The 19126-nt window shown below is 50.3% G+C and overlaps 1 protein-coding gene across 1 annotated transcript in view; it reads right to left on the reverse strand.

Annotated features, from left to right (window-relative positions):
- LOC125720268 (catenin alpha-2-like) overlaps positions 1-17593 on the reverse strand; it is a 185283-nt gene extending 167690 nt beyond the window's left edge. The window contains exons 1-2 of the mRNA XM_048995476.1: positions 17413-17593; positions 886-993 (exon numbers count right to left, since the gene is read on the reverse strand). Of these exons, the coding sequence (XP_048851433.1) occupies positions 886-987 (102 nt within the window). The 5' untranslated portion in view covers positions 988-993; positions 17413-17593. The remainder of the gene's footprint in view (positions 1-885; positions 994-17412) is intronic.
- Between the last annotated feature and the right edge of the window lie 1533 nt (positions 17594-19126).

Consider the following 19126-nt stretch of genomic DNA (forward strand, 5'->3'; position numbering starts at 1 on the left):
CCCACAGAGCATCACCCCGTTTGGCAGCCACAAACACCCCTTTCCCTGTGACACGCTCCCATAGGCGCCAACTCGCTGTCCCCATCCTGGCCATGTGACCCAGCAGGACGGTACCTCAACGGCTCCACCCAAGCCCAAAATCCAGGTCATCAACTCTGGCAGCACATTAAAATCTCAATAACCATTCGGAGGCAAGGTTACGCTGCATAAATACAGCCCCTTACAGCATGTCCACAAGATGATGAGAAGCACCGCATAGTTATGGGACCATAACCAGCGAAGCTGTACTATTCTGCGTGCCATAACCCTCACAAACATAAACACATGCCATCGAAGCAGCCAGAAGCAATTCTGGAATAATTACTTACGTAAGAGTCTCACCCAAGGGGCGGAGTGATGCTCGAACCCCCGTTTAGCGGGATGAGGACATCCCCCCCACCGCTCATCAACCGTACAGAACAGGCTAGCAGGTCCCTTTCCTCGCCCTGGTGACATTTCAGAAGCGTGCTTCACCGTGACAGTGACTGATCACGATTCTCTGAGATTATCACCAAGAGCGTTGCCTGTCACTTCGGAGGCTAGTTACTCAGACCCGAAAACCCATTTCGTTTAAAAAGAACAAACGCACAAATGTACGAAAAACGGTGGCTCCGTGCTCTCTGAGTCTGTATCTCGGCTCTCGGCTAATTACCTTAATTACCTCGCTAAAATACAGTAGCCCAAATGTGGCCATAAAAACTATCAGTGATCTTCCAGCATTTTCAGCCAGCTGTCAGTTAGAAATTACCTACTTTATCCCAAAGTAATATTTCCCTCCCCTGACCCCGCTCCATCCAATAGACAACCTTTCCTTACTGAGTGACAGATGGCCAATTCGTGACTTACCTGGGTGACCAGCGGTTCCAGAAGCCTCTCCACGGTCAGGGTTCGAATCTCCAGACTCTTGGGGTCCCATTTCAGCAGGATGGGGGACGTGGCGGTCGTCATGGTTTCCTGCCAAGACAGAGAGGGACATTTGCTTGAAGAATGACAAACCAGTGTTTGTTTCACTGCAAAAAGCAATCTCTTATTTTAATGTTTCCAGGGGTCTTAAGAGAGGAGATTCATGCTCCATAAAGACTGGAGAAGAGGTATTAGGAAACATTAAACTTAATGGATGGCATTAAAGGAGTCGTTTTATAGCTCCACTGCTTGATAATTGACAGGCCTGCTTTTCTGCCTCGCAGCGACGCAAATACAAGAGGCATGCGGAAGGCGGTCACAGACCGAGAGCACATCTCCAGCGCGTGCCGATTCCCAGACCTCTGCTTGGAGACAGGACCTGCTCGCTTTTTGAAACGGAACACCACCTGACTGCCCGTTAAATTGAGATCAGACCAAACAGGCATCGGGAGGGGCGAGGCTGGGTGGGTTACCGGAGAAGTAGCAGAAGTGCAGATCGAATCCCTCGTCCTTCCAGCCGGTGGTGGTGTTTTTTTTCCACCACGCAAACCTTGCATATGCTTGGGGCCCCTGAGGTTTGGGAGCCCCTTGATGATCACCAGCACTCTCTACACTGGATGGGGGGGGGCAAAGTGAAACCCCAGAAACAACACCCCATCTCTGCTGACAGCCTGTGCTACTTTGACAACAAAAAGACACCAGGCACGAATTAGACGGCTCTGCACTTGGGTCCAGGCTGAACAAGAGTGATTAAGGTAAGGGTATCTCTCAGTCATATGACCCCCCTGACCAGCTCTGACCAATGAGAGTCACGTGGGTGTCACCCACAGCATGGTACTCCGCGATAGAACACTGCGACCTATCTGAGCGGAGCCGGTTCTGCCGTGTCACTGGCACTAAGGAGCACGCCGGACCTGACCCAGAGCGACCTGACACAGCTCGTCCCCTCCCAACAGCCACTTTCCGCTTATCTGAAATCTTGTTTCCTTACCCGGGTGGTGGAACCGCGCTGCGGTTTCACACGACGATGCGCGTGAGGGGAATAAATTGGAGAGCAAGATTTGTTTGAGCGCGGATGACGCACGGCAGTCCATACGGAGGTGCGGATCTCAGCGTGCGTCTGACAGAGGACAGGATATAGAACAAATCACCGCCCCGGCGTTGGACTCGCAACACCGAGGCGTGTTACTCAAACACTGCAGACATTAATCCCACATTTGCTGGGCTGGTGAAGACCTGAGCTACTTGAGAGAAGGCCTTCGGTGGCATGCCATATTTCCACTTGATAAACAGCCATTTTCTCAAAGGAATGCTCGGAATTTTAATGGCAGTCCTCATAAGCAGCTGTGCACACACAGAACTCAAGAAAATACAGGATTTTTTTTTTTCTTTTCAAGCTTCACTGCCACAGAACCGGGTCAAAGGTATCAAAGTCACACACGCAGTTAAGGGGCCGAGACTCACTTCCTGTCTGGGTCGCTTCCACCTGAGCCAGAAGAGGGTACTAGCTGCAAAAGCCCTGTACAACTGATGCAGGATGCTGATCCGGAGATAATCCCCGTCCTAAACACCAGTCGTAAAAAGAAAAATGACAGCTACTGACAATGTTGGAGAGGTGGGCGGGACGAGTGGCAGTAATTTGCTGGAAGCTTCACATCCTTGCAGCGGAAAAGCACATTGTGAGGGAAGACAAAAGAAAAACAAGCCAAAGACGAGGTTTACTGGCTGAGAGCGAATCTCACTAGAAGAGAATAACATTTTAAGCATTCCAATCCAGCAAATGCGCAGTCACAATCATAACATTACTGCAGGTATATTCAGATATTATTATTGCAGCTTCCTTTCAAAAATATAACATTTAAAATCAATCTCAGTTTCCAAACCGGTTTTGACAGCGTCAGCGTTCAGGAGAAAATCCCACATTTCCGAGATTCCTGACAGCATGTGTGTCTGTCTACGCGGGGAGGAGGGCTGCTGTCGCCGTGGCAACCCACCTCTCGGGTCTAGAGAGGCTCGAGGGCCACTAAGCCCCAGATGGGTCCTGACGTCCACAGACTGCACCCTCGGGGCAGGACGTGAGAAGTCCGCACAGGAAATTGTGGAGCATGTGACCCACGAGCTGTCAGCATACAGCCAGGGAGACCCAATACCAAACTGATACAGAATAAAGTCATCGCCGGACCAACAGCGGGAACTGAAACCCTCTGGCTGTACCTCTGGCTCTGGCTGTTAAGGTGGCATGAGGATGTCTTGGACGGCTTGCTCGTCCTTAAGCATGGACGACCTTTCCCCGGGCGATGGATTTCTGCATTACAGACCATCGTATTTCTTACACACCTGTTCGGAATTTACCCCGTACTGCCGGTGTCCAGTCCGCCGCTCCCTGCCCCAGCCGCGAGCAGAAAGCAAAGCCGCACAGGAATGAACCTGTCCGCCGCATGCTTGCCCCCCCCCCCCCCCCCGACAAGGAGCTGTGTCTCTCTTATCTGAGCCATCCGGCTGCTGCCTGTCCGGTTCTGCTCCACATCCGTGGCCCATTCGGTGCTGGCAGCAGTTATTGTTTACTTTTCTTTTATCACCCATCCACACACAGATTGGTTTCGATCCGCCGGGCAAGTCGCTCCGTCACCCGTCTGTAGGATCTGCTGGCAGAATCACCAGCGTTTACCCGAACCATGAGTCCGCCACCCTTTGTGCGAGACCCCCCCACACTTGTTTGTTTTAGGATTTTCGGCCTGCAGTGAGCAGGAAGAGGAGCGGGATCCGTGACCGCAGATGCGACGTGGTGCCGGCGTGGCGTCTCAGGGATGGCAGCTGCACAGCTGCACACTCACAGATCGCTGATGTGCGTCAGTCATGATCAGAGCAAGCAGAGGCCTTATAGTGCTCTGATAGTCACTAGTATAATAATAACACAAAAGTTACAGGACAGAGGAAGCTGCTGGGTTGAAACAGAAGCTGGGCTTCTGGCAAAACACGAGGGAACGCTGCAGACAGAGACGACAGAATATGGATCTCATCCAAAGCTCCCCTTTGTCAGTGGCTCTCTGAAAAAACTGTACCACATCCCAGCTACTGCATCCTCGTTATGCGTGTCAGTGACCTCCCATGTCCGTCGAGTAGTAAGCAAAACCTACGTCTGACGGATCAAACGTCAGCCCAAATGACATTCGGAGACCAGGCAGACTCTCCCGACACCCTGACTCATAAGGCAGACGTGCAGGCGAGCGCGTGAACCAAGCCGCCGGGATTTACCCGCCCCCTCCGTCGCTGGGCCGCCTTATCGCAGACTGTGCTGCGGTGAGGCCGGTTATCCCGAACAAGGACGGGTTCCCGACGCCCCAACGCCCACGGCTAATTTACTTCATGAAACTTTAACGAGGGAACGTGATTCACAGAGGAGTTCAGAGATGGGAGGAGAGGTGGGGCCCCAACAGACCCCAAACAGGCTTAAGAGCTCGGCAGTAAAAAAAGACAGGATTAGTAAAACAAAAAAAAAAACATGTTTTTAAAGGTCTAATTTCGGGACACGTAATTCCAACACCTTAGATCAGACTGAAAAGCCAAATTCCAGCTCATTTAAAGCACTGTTGCGATGGGTGAGATGGGCGGGATTACCACACGTCAGTCAATTACTGCCTGATTTAACTCACAGCAGCCAATGGGTGTGGGGATTAATGACCCTATGATTGACAGCTCTCCAGTAATCCCACCCACCATGGATATCAGAGCTACATTGTTTTTTTCCCCATGTGCAGGCAGATAACTTGCCACAAGCTCACTCGATATGAGAGAACTGTCCATCCCCACCCCATCCCCCCCCCCTTGTTATCCTGGATCCCATATTCTTGGGGGGAGGCAGCCCGAAAAAGAAAAAAAGACAAAAAGCCACCCCCATGACAACAACAGGCGGAGGTCACCGCAGACAAGCGCACATGAGAAAGCAGATTAGCGCTTGCGGTGCACCGCGCTTTTAGCGCCTCCACGTCATGTCATCTGCCCTACAGACCCCCCACCTTTTATCGCAGCAGACTGGCACTGGGACCGGCTGGCCCACCCCGAGGGCCAAATCACTCTCTCTCTCTCTCTCTGCCGGAGTACCTCAGCCTCAGTTGTGCGGAAGCTGGAAATCAAATTCGGCAAACGAGCATAGTGGAAAAAGGCTGCAGGACGGGATACCGGGGGGGCGGGTGTGAAGCCATGGGGGGCCTTTCATAGGCGTTTTAAGCACCACTGTTGTTTTCCTATGCCCCCCCCCCCTTTTTTTCCAGAACTTACGCAGCATGGAAAATTAACAACTGAGGCTTTGAATGGAACAGGAACTGTTGAGCGGGAGCTGGGGCGCCACTGCGAAGACGAATGTGTGGACGCTGGTATTTTTCACTCTTCCGTGCCATTTTATAGTCGACAGCAGAAGAGCTACAGCTGCTCAGCTTTACACTGATGCCACCATCAGGCCCTTAACCTATAAAGCATCACTGCTCTGTTCAGAAAGGGCCGGGAGATGAGAGGCTGTGGAGAGCCTGTGTGCGAGTTTAGCTGCGGACGATGGCATGTTGTGCTTCTTACAGATTTTCCCGCTTACTGTGGTAGCGTCCGTAGCTGGAAAATAATGAGCGACTTCAGGCTCATCTGTCCTTCCCATGCAGTGACTCTCCAAGATGGAGTCTTCTCCCTGGACATGATTCGTCAGCCTTTGATTCCCCAGGTATTATGAATTCAGTTCAATTCAATCTATTTATATAGTACATTTTCACAACATTACATTATTTCAAGGGGCTTTACATTATCCCAATCCAAACATCCCCGATAGTAAGGCAGATGCGATAGTGGAAAGGAAAAACTCCCTGGTAAGAAGAGTCCGCTCCGTGGACCTTGATTTTGGTGGGCTTAGACTCTCCCAAGCAGTGACTCCCACGAGTAGCGTCCTTTCCTCAGACCATGACTCATCCAAGCAGTGACTCTCCCAAGCATAGTCCTGGACCTTTGCTCCGTTAAGCTTCGACTCTGTAAAGCAGCAACTGCCCCAGACAGCATCCTCTGCCCGGACCTCAACTCTCCCAAACAGTGACTCTCTCTCAGCAGGCGGTCTCTCCCCGAGTACCCACACCCCTCTGCTAACAGCATCTAACACCCAATCCTGTTTGCACGTCCCTCCCGCTCCCCAATTTCAGCTCCTCGTAAGCTGTGACACACCAAAATGAGGCCCCGACCCTGGAGCCCGGGGGAGGAAGGAGACAGAGATAAGGTTGAACGAGCCAGAGGAAAGGCCTCATTCCCCGTCAGCCCCTCCATTTCCTGCGGAGATTAACCTTTGGCGGTACCGATTCCAACGTCCACCTGGGAACTCATGAAGTTAAATAGGCCTTTTTTCCTGCCACAAATCTTCCGTGCGAGTTCACGGAGACGAAACAAATTCCCACCCGGTGCACCGACTGCAAATAAGGGTCGGCGGTCGTTCCGGGGTTTTTCTCAAAACCCCGAGCTGCTCAAACCCCAAGCCAGCTGCCCCCATCTCTGCCCCCAGTCCAGGCGGGCGCCAACAGCGGGCGCAGCCATTAGCAGCCCAATTATCCGCACCTGCCACGAGCCGCTGGCAAACCCACTGGCAATATGCTTCCCGAATGGAAACTCAGAGAAGGTTCTCTGTCTGACTTCCGTTGCTGGTTTTCTGCCTTCACCACCATGGGATGCGATGTGAAGTGGCGTTGACTCGTGAAGAGTGTTGGTGCATCCTGTTCATCAGCTCGTTTGCGTGTCAATGCGTTAAAAATCCAGCTGAGGTAGAGGTCACCTGACCCCCCCCCCCCAAACATAGCGGACATATCTCTCCTCACCAACACAATTTACCACCCACATGGGCCTCGTCCCAAAGAGAAAACCCTGGTGTATCTGAGCCGCAATCAGCTGTCTGATGCTGCTGCCCCCCACAACAGCCACCCCCTCCCCACAACAGCCACCCCCCCCCATTGCATTCATCTCCCAGCACCTACAGCTCCGGTGATTTATCACGATCCCAAAGTAACGGGAACAGGCCGAGGTACACAGCGGGGTGACGATATCACCTCGCCTCTGGATGTGCCACATGCCACACTGGGGGGTGGGACACAGGTGCAAGGGGGGGGGGGCAGCATGGGGGTTCCTTGCATTTATTTTGTTGTCACACTACATCGGCTTTGCCTGGATAGCTGTTTGCAGCGACACCGGCACGTAGCGAGGGCAGGACGCTCGGTTAGTGGCACCCCCTCTCTGTCGCACACATATTTATCTCGCCTCGGTTCCCTAAGTGCAAGGCCACCTGCTGTCCGAGCCAGGAAACATATAAACTAGCAGGCTGATATCCAACATCCAACATTACAAACGGAGTCCAAGTAAAGGCCGGATCTGCAGAAAACCAGGCGAATGCTGCCTGATGATATAAAGTTCAGCAAAGGGGCAGGGTGGACACAGCTCAGGACTCCCCCCCCTCGGGGACGACCTGAGTGCCTGATCGACCCTGCAGCTGATTTTCGAATCCGCAGGCAGTTAGAGACCGACCCTGAGGTGCCACTGCAAATCAGGCGCTACACAGGTCAGCCCCCTCGATCCCAGCTATTCAGCTTCCGCTCGGGAATAATCAGCAGGCTGACGGAGATGCAAACAGGGCTGCCTTCCCGTGTGGGCTTGCAGGCTTCCAAGACCATTAACAATGAGCTTCTTTGTTTTTGTGCACAATTAGGCCACCGCTACAGCCCTACGAACACGTAAGACAAAGGCTCCTAACACCATCCTCAGACAAGGCAGCCAGGAAGGATAATCGGTTAACCAGAGATTAACGAGCACCATGGTTACGCCTGCTCATTGGCCAGCTCTTAGGCGCCGTGACGCATCCCTTCGACTGACATTTCGAAACATTGTAAAGTCATGCAGTTATTTAGCCTAACAATCTGATTTCACCATCTTCTTCCCCCTGAAGAACATCGCTCACATTCCCGTTAAGCTCGGAGAGTTAACGCAGCAGGTTTACGGAGATTAACTGGGTACACAGATTGAGGTTAATGCCCTCAACAGGATACAGAAATGGAAAACAGGGTCACAAACGGGCCCCGCGATGCGCCGTTCCACAAGAACCTCGTGACTCCTCCTTCTGTCGCTCCTGGTCTCCACAGCCCCTCCAAACATAGCTAGCGTGGGAGAAACCATCCCACTCCTCCAGTGTACGGCAAGGGTGGACAATCTTATCCGCAAACGGCCAGTGTATATGCAGGTTTTTGGGATAACCTTGTAGGACAGCTGTTTAAATCCAGGTGTGAGGACTCTTCAGCCAATCAGTCCTCTAATTAGTACTCTAATTAGGGAGCTGCAGCAAAAACCTGCACACACAGAGGCCCTTTCTAGATAAGATTGCCCACCTCTGATGTATGGGGTCACGCTACGTCCAGAAGGCACAGCTACTCCTCGTCACACTTCATTCACACAAAAAGGACAGCAAGCTGTTTGTCAGCCGACCAGCAGGGGGTGCCAATGTGCCAATACCACCAAGACGCCCCTGGCCAGATGGTGCAGCACCCACCCCGCTGTGTATATCCCAGTCACCTTCAGACAACAACCCAGCCTGCCAATGGGAAAGCTGCCTGTCTGTTCAAGCACTAGGCCAGAAATTGTCTTAGCTTGTCCATCACTTCATTGATAGGAGTGGCATGTATTTTAACCAATCACGTTCAACCATACATGAATCCAAGGGAGGAGCCTACCCAACAAGTAGCCAATCCCATTAATGAGAAGGCAAACTAGAAAGACCTGACTCTAAGACTCTGACTGCCATTTCTGAAATCCCATTACAAAACGGAAAGGCAGCAGCAATTAGAATAAAATTACATGCTGCCGCTGTTATATTTTGTCATTATATTTCCGTATAAAACGACCGCATTAACATTTTAATTAAATATTCCTCTGGGGATGTCCTGCTACAGCCTACAGGAAACAGGTCACTGAAGCAGCAGCCCACTTCCTGTCGGTGTATTTTTACCCTGCGGGGGGGTGGGGGAGGGGGGCTGAGGGGGCCAGAAAGGATCTTGAGTGAACTGTGCATCACCTGCACAAGGAAAGTAAACAGAAGATGCTGAGTGGTAGTGAGGTGATGTGGAAATTTTGACAGATACTGATATGTTTCTCTCTAAGATTACCGATACAGATGCCATAGAGGTTACTTTGTAAAATCCCGTGAATGTGCACAGCAATCACATCATATATATCGCAGACAGTGAGACGTCAGCAAAGCAGCGCTGACTTGGGAGACTGTAGACAGATTCTAAGTGATAAATGCGGCAACAAAACCTAACGAAAGGAAACGACTGATTGTCCAATGCAATCATCTCCATTTTTTTAGTTGTTGTGCATTTAGCGATGGTGCTGTTAACTTTGACTATTGACCAAAGCCAAATAATTGCCCGGCAATACAACCAAGATTAGCACATCGGCCCAAAATCGATGTAATGAACATCGGACGGTAGTAATCTGTTAGACGATATATTGTGCATCTCTAATACGAAACGGACAGGCTTCTCCCAAGTTCTGGGCAAACATTAGTAAGACACTAACGCCGGCTATATTCCAGTCTTCGCTTTGACGGACGCCTTTCCAACACAGGACCGGATGACATCAGTTATACTGGCACGCTACTCACAATTTCACCAAATCTGACCCCCCTGGGGGCATCCCGTTGAAATGCAACAAAGCAGCACACATTTCCCAGAGAGAGACTCACGCTAAGTGCAACGTCCTACAGAGCTTAGCTGCAGGCTCCTTCGTTCCTTTATACAGCCAAAGATACCAACAGAACCGAAAGCAGGCTCCTTCCGTATTAGAATTCATCAGACATCTACGCGCAAGGATGTTCCGGAAAAATCTAAGAACCGTCCCCGACACGAGCGGTAAATCCGGCGGAGCCTCGAGAGGGATGATTCCACTTTTCAAGGCGCGCGTTAAAGACTGCACATCCGTGAAGCTGACAGGCAGGCTCAGGGAGCAGCCCCTGCGATGGCAAGCATTTGGAAAACAAAAAAAGATAACATTTCTAATGCCACAAAAAAAAAAGAGGATGGACGTCCAGCAGATAGAGGAACCGCACACAAACAATGATGCATCCAGCCTACCAATAACCGGCCTGTCGTTTTTTAAGATCAGTCACGGGACGAATTCGCAAGCTGTTTATAACCCCAGCAGAGGATGTTGTATGGAATCATTTCACGCTGCCATCTTAACGACAACATTTAAAGACAAAATCCCATTAAAGAAGGGTGTTTCAGGTAGTAAACACAAAGCATAAAATTGCTCAAGACAGGCGATGTGCAGGGCATCACTTTCTTGGAAAATAAAAGCACGTTTGTCATGACAGGAAAAAGCAAATATCACAGTCCTATAATTACCAGCCTGCCGAAAGAGCGTCACTTGCGTCTTGTAAAACGAGACACTCGGCAAGCCGTCCGGGAGGGTGAAACAGCAGAGCGACATCTCCGGCGGTGACACGTAGGAGGTCTCCAACATATGCTCACCATTCAGCTTCTATTAATGGGCGACCTTCACCGCAGACGCCTGTTTACCTTGTCCAGGGAGCTAACTATTCCATATCTCTCAGCTTGGAACCTGCTGCTTGTGGCTTTAGCATTTACCGTCAGCATCCAGCCGGCCCACATGGCACTGCAAGCGCCAATCAAGCGCTAATTGACGTGTTTTCTGAAATTCGCCGTACTCGAGACACAGGGCCCGGAGAGGAGCTCCACTGGATCCACGTGCCACAATCAGGGCAGTTTCAAACCGATATACTGACATTTTGGAGCCTTTCTGCATGTCTGCGGCCTCATTACAAATGTAACGCACTGATGTTGTGAATCCGGCAGTGAAATCCACCCGTCGCTATTTCGTCCCATTTCGTAAAACGTCCCATTACATCGCAACTCTGACAGGGCTGTCACTGCAGCTACAGGAACGGGAAATTAATGCCGGTATTTTTCCCCAGACCTCCGCCGTTTCCCGCGACGCCTGTGTCTCCGATGGCGACGGCAGCAGCCCGTCACTTTCCTTTCGACTGATGGGGCCCGCCTGGCACACTTTAAGCACGTCCGCAGCCGCTCGGAGACGCTCCGGGCAACCGGCCCGCGTGCCGCTAGACTCCGGAAAGGCGCGCCACGCACAAGAGAGGGTAGAGAGAATGAGAGACGGGCATGGGGAGGCGGGGGCTGACGGGGCACCCAGTAAAAGCGCCAGCGAGAACTCGCCTCAGAAAACACTGCGAGAAAAATAACCATAACAAGCAGTAAATATAAAAGCAACAATAAATAGTGAAAATAAAAAGAAGAAGCAGACAAGCGAAAAAAACAAGCAATAATCAAAGCACAGACATAGGGCAGGCGTGAACCCCGTCGCACAAAGCACAGACATAGGGCAGGCGTGAACCCCGTCGCACAAAGCACAGACATAGGGCAGGCGTGAACCCCGTCGCACAAAGCACAGACATAGGGCAGGCGTGAACCCCATCGCACAAAGCACAGACATAGGGCAGGCGTGTACCCCGTCGCACAAAGCACAGACATAGGGCAGGCGTGTACCCCGTCGCACAAAGCACAGACATAGGGCAGGCGTGTACCCCGTCGCACAAAGCACAGACATAGGGCAGGCGTGTACCCCGTCGCACAAAGCACAGACATAGGGCAGGCGTGTACCCCGTCGCACAAAGCACAGACATAGGGCAGGCGTGAACCCCGTCGCACAAAGCACAGACATAGGGCAGGCGTGAACCCCGTCGCACAAAGCACAGACATAGGGCAGGCGTGAACCCCGTCGCACAAAGCACAGACATAGGGCAGGCGTGAACCCCGTCGCACAAAGCACAGACATAGGGCAGGCGTGAACCCCGTCGCACAAAGCACAGACATAGGGCAGGCGTGAACCCCGTCGCAGAATCACAGCAGAGGATGCTGACCATGTTTGGGCTCCTCTCTGATGACCGCCGGGGTTATGGGGGGGGGGGGGGACCCTGCAGCAACATCGTGTTCTCAGATCTCCACAGGGAGAAATCCATAAATGGAAAAGTCAAGATGACCACAGGGGGGCGCCACTTGGCTCAGCGATCCATATCGGAGGGGGTGCTTCCACCTTTTCGGAGGAAGAGCGGCCCTTGCATGCCCCCTGGCCGCAAATCGCGGTTGCATGCCCCCTGGCCGCAGAAGAAAGCCGGCACCATAATTGCGGCTGCTTGCTGAGCTCTGAGGCCGCCTCATGCGACACTGCCGCGTGCGATCCGCCTGCGGCCCGACAGCGAGCGCAGCTCTCCGCAGTTTTACTTCACAGCGAGCAGCTAAACAGTGCCGCGTTCAATCATACGCGCCGGCACCATGGTCGGCAGCTTTCACACCATCCACCGGCTTTGCCAAGACCCGACACGGCCCTGCCAGCAGGGGGCCCCGCTGGTCAGACGCTCATCAGCATCGATATGCTATGCAAGCTAAGAACACACTTTCCGGTTTCACTGCAATACCAAAATTGCAGTCCTTGCTCAACATTTATTTATTTTATGTATTTAGCAGCACTTTTATCCACAGAAGAGTCAGCCAGTCGGGGTTGATGGCCCAGCAGTGACATCACTTGGCTGATCCTGGGATTTGAGCCAGCGACCTTCAGGTCACAGACATTAACCCACTGAGTTACACCACCCCCCCCACCTTAACAACATATGTGAGTTCCATGTGCATTCCCACCTTCCGTTAACCAACACAGGTACTCCTACATCACATACGTGCGGTGTGACAGGGTTGGTAAGACAAACATTGTGTGCTGGGAAGCTTTTGAGGCCTTGCTTATGGCATTACCAGTTGACTTAAACATGCTGTGTGTCAACACACCCCACCCAGACACTGCAGTAAACCACAAGGACACATCTGGCCACGCGATGAGCCCAGCAGTCAGCTAAAAAGAAGGACTTCGTCCGACCCCCAAAATACTCGGATCACCTGTTATTTCCCAGCACTGTACTCCAAATTAAAAGAATCCAAACCCAGCTGAGTAGTACCAAGATATTCGGTACAGTTCCTGTCTGTTCTGGCTCAAGCCCAGAACTCCGGAAGAAAGTTACAGGAAGAGTGACGTTTTGGTAACACCTCATTTTCGCACATGGCTCACCGTGCCACCTGACAGACTTGTCTTAATAAGCAGCCGTTAGTCAGCATCCCTGGGGAAAGGCCCTACACCTCCCTCGGAGAATTTAAACCCTCCATCCTCATCCTCTATTTTCATTTATTTTGCTTATGAAGTTAAAAAAAAATCCCCCCCCCTCATGTTCCTTACAAACATCAGAGCTAGAAATGAGATTCAGAGCACAAGTGTAGCGTCCATGAACTTCGTTAAAGGTCCACAGTTTCCCTGGGGGGTCAGTGGGAGTCAGAACAGTTGCCCGTCCAGCTCTTGGGTCACATGAAAGCGCCCCCTCCCCCACCCAGCAGCAGCATGGGGTCCGCATGGGGTAGAGCGACAAAAGGCACAGTCCTCACATCTACCGATGTGACGGTGTGACACAGAAGGTGAAAATAAGGCACGGAGTTCGTTTTCTCCCCCTCTTTTAGTTTGGTTTTGTCAGTTCCTACCGAAGCCCCAAGAGCAACAGAAAACACCTCCCACCAATACTTACCACGAAAAACCCATTTTCCAAAGAATCCCATTAACAATTCAACCTTCAGTCTAGATCAATAATCTCTTTAGAGTCTTGAAATAAGAATTATCACAGCTGGTGTACAGAATCTCATACAAATGTCCAGTAGCCGGGTTTCCAGGATGTCGTCTGGCTGAAAGTTATTTTGAAAAAGGTTTTAATCATTTTCCCTGCGGCGCTGCCTCTGTAGCCTTGTTTAAACCTGAGACCTTAATCAATGAGCTTTCATGTTAATGATAACCTACATAAAGTGGTTATCTCTGACCCTCAGTGCGTTAATCTGGAATTAGACAGGCACCAGACACGGTTCAGTTCGAATTCATAACACACCCTAAAACGACAGGACAGAAAGGCCAAGGTCGACTCAGAATGACAGACATTAAGGGTGTTTGACAAGAGCCGTCTTCCGGTAACTCGCCCGGATGGGCCTGCCATCACCGGCCATTAACCAAACCATAAAAGCCAACATCCAAGAGGAGATATTTAACCCAGAAAAAAACAGACATCCCCGGCAACAGGACAGCCAAGGTTTTTCTTCATCTGGCAAAAAAAGAACGGCTGGTTTATTGATCAATATGGTCCAGTACCACAACATGAACCAGAAGATCCTGCTGTGCAGTAAACAGATCTCAACCTGAAAGCCCAGGGTGCCTCTGATGTTCTGATCTTATCCATCACAGACTTCCCGACCCATCCTTACTGAAGTCTGGTACTATAAGCTCACTTTGAAATGAATTAATACAGGATTCTCAATTTAACTAGAGCTGCATTCTGGAAACACAGGTATGGATTAAATTTTGCATCTATATTACATTTATTTAACAGACACTTTTATCGAAAGCAACATACATTTTTTTGAGACAGCAGCATCAAACCAAACCGTGGTTTGGGGGGGTTTCAGGGCCTTACTCAGGGTCCTAATGGTGATACCACTCTACCGACCTTGGAATTTGAACCAGCAACCTGCCCACCATAGGATTTGAACCAGCAACCTGCTGACAGTGGGATTTGAACCAGCAACCTTCTGATCACCACTGTGATGTCCTGACCTGTTAAGTCACACAGACGTTCCGAAAAAAAATAAAAACGTCGAACTGATTCATATTATTCTGACTCTTGCCACATCATCCCTGCTACATCAGGGAAAATATCCTTGAGGATATACAGTCTTATTTTAACATGAAGCACCAACCATATTAAAATATGGAACAGGCAAAGGGACACGCAGGCTGTGGTCAAGCAGGCATCTGTGACAGCATTCCCCCTAAAGCTAAAGGGAAACAGAGCTGTGGGATCGGTGCCAAGTGCTCACCGGCGCCCTCCCATCTGCCGTGGAGCACATTTGGTCACTGCACCGTCAGCCACTTCTCCTAAGACAGCATCTGGAGGCTCCAAGGCGCTGTCTCTGTCGTTGGGAGCAATACACCCAACGAACGGCCCTTCATCTCGACATTACCGTCAGTGGGCCGGAGAAACAGCCTCGATTCTGAGAGTGCTGGCCTTGCAGGAGATAACTTAATGGCCAGAAGACACTCCCTCATGGCCAGAAGGTTGCAGGATCATGCTTTTCAGGACGCCCGTCATTCCAACCTAGGGCAAGGTGCCGACTCTGACCTGTATCGGGGAAATACCCAGCTCTGTAAATCAGACTTAACGACAGTAAGACGGCATAAGTAAAACAGGCCTCCAAGCATCAGAATAATTATTATTATTGCTGCTATTTTTAAAACCACATTGCCCTGGTGCAGAAGAGTGAACACAGGGTTGTTTACTTCTAAAGGCAAGCGTGGGACGGGGGGTTAGTTACCCTCTTGTTTGTGACATATAAGAGAGGTAGAGGGGGGGCCAGAGCTGTGAGGAATCTCCATAGGAGCAACCCCACACACACACACACACACACACACACACACACACACCACACACGGCAAATCCTAAATATGACTCCGCTGACCCCTGTGCCACTACGGATTCCAGCCGCCCTCCAAAATAGATGTGAGACATCCCACATCAGTAATGTCATTAGCTGCCCCATACTTTCCCAGTGAATTGGCAAGCGCCCCGCCTGTTTGCATGCTGATGTGTGCCAGCACCAGACCTGCAGGACAGTACGGAGACACGGAGCTAGGAACAGCTATTCAGGGCTACTCACACCCTGGAAGCAGTACATTCTGGAAAGAGCGCCTTTGCGTTATTAATGGAATTATAATTTCCCGTTAATCGTTTCATAAAACCATTACTGTTAAAAAAAAAAAAAAAACGCGTTATAAACAGTACGTAACGAGGTGAGCGGTGAGCACTCAAACGCGAACACGTTTCTCTCTCCACGAGGATTTTAAGCGACTTTAAAATAGCACTAATGCAGAGGACAGAGAAAGCTGAAATACCCGAAGCACTGTACCGTAGGCGATTCATATCGCACCTGCGTGATTTTAAACATCTAAATGCAATTTCCTTTTGCTTATTGAAGGCAATCCCAAAGCTGCAGGAGGATCCATTAGGCTCTGTGATAGAAGGAAACTCTTCCAGTAGATTCACGCATGTGAATCTGTATATATAATGCTTATTATATACCTGTGTGTGTGTATTTACATACATTTACATACACACACATTATATTATATTATAGTATATTATACATAAAGGGGATACCGTTTTTTGGTACAGAACACAGACAGACATAAAAACGCATATTATATATATATACACTGTACCAAAAACTACATTAACTTTTAAAGTGTTAAAAATATATACGTGAAATCCGTTATATGCAAAGGCCTACATAGTGTATTCTGAATGAGCAGAACTGACAATACTGGATACAAGCGGACAATCTCCAAATGTCGAATTTAACAATATCTCCGGGTGTTCCCTGATCGAGGTATCTCCCCCCAGCCGATCAGCCCATCTGGGGGGGGGTTGTTGAAGCGCATCGCTTTGTTTTCCCCCGTATCTTGCCCCCCCGCGCCCCAACCCCGTACCGCACTGAGGGGCCTGAGGGATCAAACTGCAGCCCCAGCGGAAAGCCCACGCTGACCCGGGCCCCTCCCCAGTACCGACGTGGTGCGGTCACTGTCACACCGAAAACTTTTAAGGCAGCCGCTCGTCCTCCTTGCCCCGTCTGTACCGGACGCAAGTGCACCGGGATCTCCGCGCGCGCTAATAAAATTACTAAGTTCACAGATTGACAAGCGCGTGGCCAACAAACTAGTCCCGGTGATTTGCACAGCGTGCACGGAGAAGTGACACAGAGAAGTGACACGGAGAGCTGCGCCGGGACACCATTAGCCACATTACAAATAGATGCAACCTGACACGAGTCCTGCTGAAATCATTCATACCGGGTGCCGTGCACCGTGTAGCAGCACTGGCTTAACAGAAACACTCAGCTGAGCCTTAAACGATGTTAACACCTCCGGTGAATCCGAAACGAAACATAACCGAACAGCACCAGCCCCGCGGCAGCTACGGCTGCTAGACAAAGAATAACGGGATACCATGCCCGGCGAGCCGGCCGGGAGAGGGGAAGCGTCCCGTCGCGGCAGGGTCTCTCCAAAAAGAAAAACGTATCAAATGCACGCAAAAAAAGCAATGCATCCGTGCATGCAGCCATTGTTGTCAGGTTTTCCGATTAGGGACTGTGACCACTCCGGCGGTCCGCTTTACACCTGCTACCGCGGCCGCCTGGGTAGCACCGGGTCGCAGCAAATCACATCCACGAAGAGCCGAGCAGGTTTAAGATGGACCCAGCGACCCGCTCGTGTCAATGCAGCTCCCACGGTCCGACTCACCTCGGCCGGCAGCTCTCCCGCTAAACAAAAGGGCTTTTTTGGTGCTTGGCTTATCTGCCCCCCTCCTTAGACGCCGTCCTCTCTGCCGCTTTCTTCGGCGCTCAGCTCCGCCCGATCCGTCCGCGGTGCATCTGAATGAAGCCCCACACGCCTCCTACTCGGTATCTAGGAAATGCTCTCCCACCCCCCACCCCCGGCCAAATAAAGACCCCTCCCACTAAAAGGCGACAGCGGCGGGGACAGGTGCTGAGCACGGAGCTGTCAAAAAAGGACGGGCGCCGCCGCAGGGCCGCGCATGCGCAGTGTACCGCCATGCAGTCATCCCCAGATTATAAAAATGCCGCTTAATATTAACAAACAACTACTCTTTAACGCTGGAGAGCGAGCCAAGAAAGTTATTTTTCTTCTTTTTGTATGTCTACCTTAATCGTTTCACCTCAACGTGGCAAAAGAAAATGCCTAGGATAATGAATATGTAAGAAATGACGGCTATAAATTCCTGATGATAAAAAAATAAAACACAAAAGCGCCAAACCCGTAACATTGATTTGACAATATTTTTTCTTACAATTAGTAACGCGGTTATGGTGTATGGGAAATGATTGTTACAGCGGCCACCGGTTTGCATTAGCAAAGCGCGAGACTCGATAGTTATGCCAGTGACGAGTCGCGCGCGCAGGCGATGACAGGAACGCATGCACTTAGTCAATTCAAAGCCACAAAAATGTATTAAAATCAGCAGCTGCCATTTTATGCGCGAGCAAACTAAAAGTGCTGAACAGAGAGAAAAAAACTAGGCCTTATGGTGCAGATTCATATCACTTAAATAATGGGGAGAACTCGTAAAATTTGCTGTAAAACACGCATAATTAACAGTGTGTCATTAATCTTTGCGTGCCACGATGGGAGTACTCTTTATGAAACTAACAACTTCTCTGCTGTGATTTATACTCTTAAACAGTACATCTTTCAGCCTACCCAGTACAATAAGTGTTTAATCCGAATATCGTTAAGCCAGAAATTCACATGCACATGGATTTACTGAACCATATCTGGAAGCCTATATAATTTAGTGTATTTAGTGCTAAAAAGAGTGTAACGTATCCTACTCTGATGTAAAATATATGGTACAGTTGCATCGTCACATTGATCTCTCCGGTAGTAAAATGTGACATTTCTGAATTTGTGGCGTAGGGATTGTGGGATTTTTCTTCTTTTTGTATGTCAGAATGTCCAATAGGCCCAAACCAGCCCGTAATTTCTCTGTCATTTCTCTACATTCCCGTGAATGTTCAGATAAATGTGTAGAAGCAGCTATCTCCATGGAAAATCTGTAAAATGTCACTATTCATGGTCACGACGGGAGATGCACATGGTGACCAGTCAGGCTCCCCCGATAAGGGCTAATTCTCTTCAAAACGTTCATACGGCTCAAAGGCAAGAGGCAGACAGGTACTGTACTGGGGGCATCAGCAGCACCAAGGCAGCTTTTGAAATGCGCGTCAATCATTTCCTACTTTTTTGAGGGGGCACCTTCCCAAAGGGGATTATTTCCGTCTTCAAGGGCACCGTCTTCACTTCAGAAGACCCTCCTACGAAGGACCGGTCCGCACTGACGCTTTGCGCGCGCAGGTTCACTCCTACATTTTCCGCTTTGAAACTTTTACCCGTTTTATTTTAATCGGATTTATGCTATATCCATATGCGTTATAGC

The sequence above is a fragment of the Brienomyrus brachyistius genome, chromosome 25 (genome assembly GCF_023856365.1).
Source record: "Brienomyrus brachyistius isolate T26 chromosome 25, BBRACH_0.4, whole genome shotgun sequence".
NCBI classification, from domain to species: Eukaryota; Metazoa; Chordata; class Actinopteri; order Osteoglossiformes; family Mormyridae; genus Brienomyrus; species Brienomyrus brachyistius.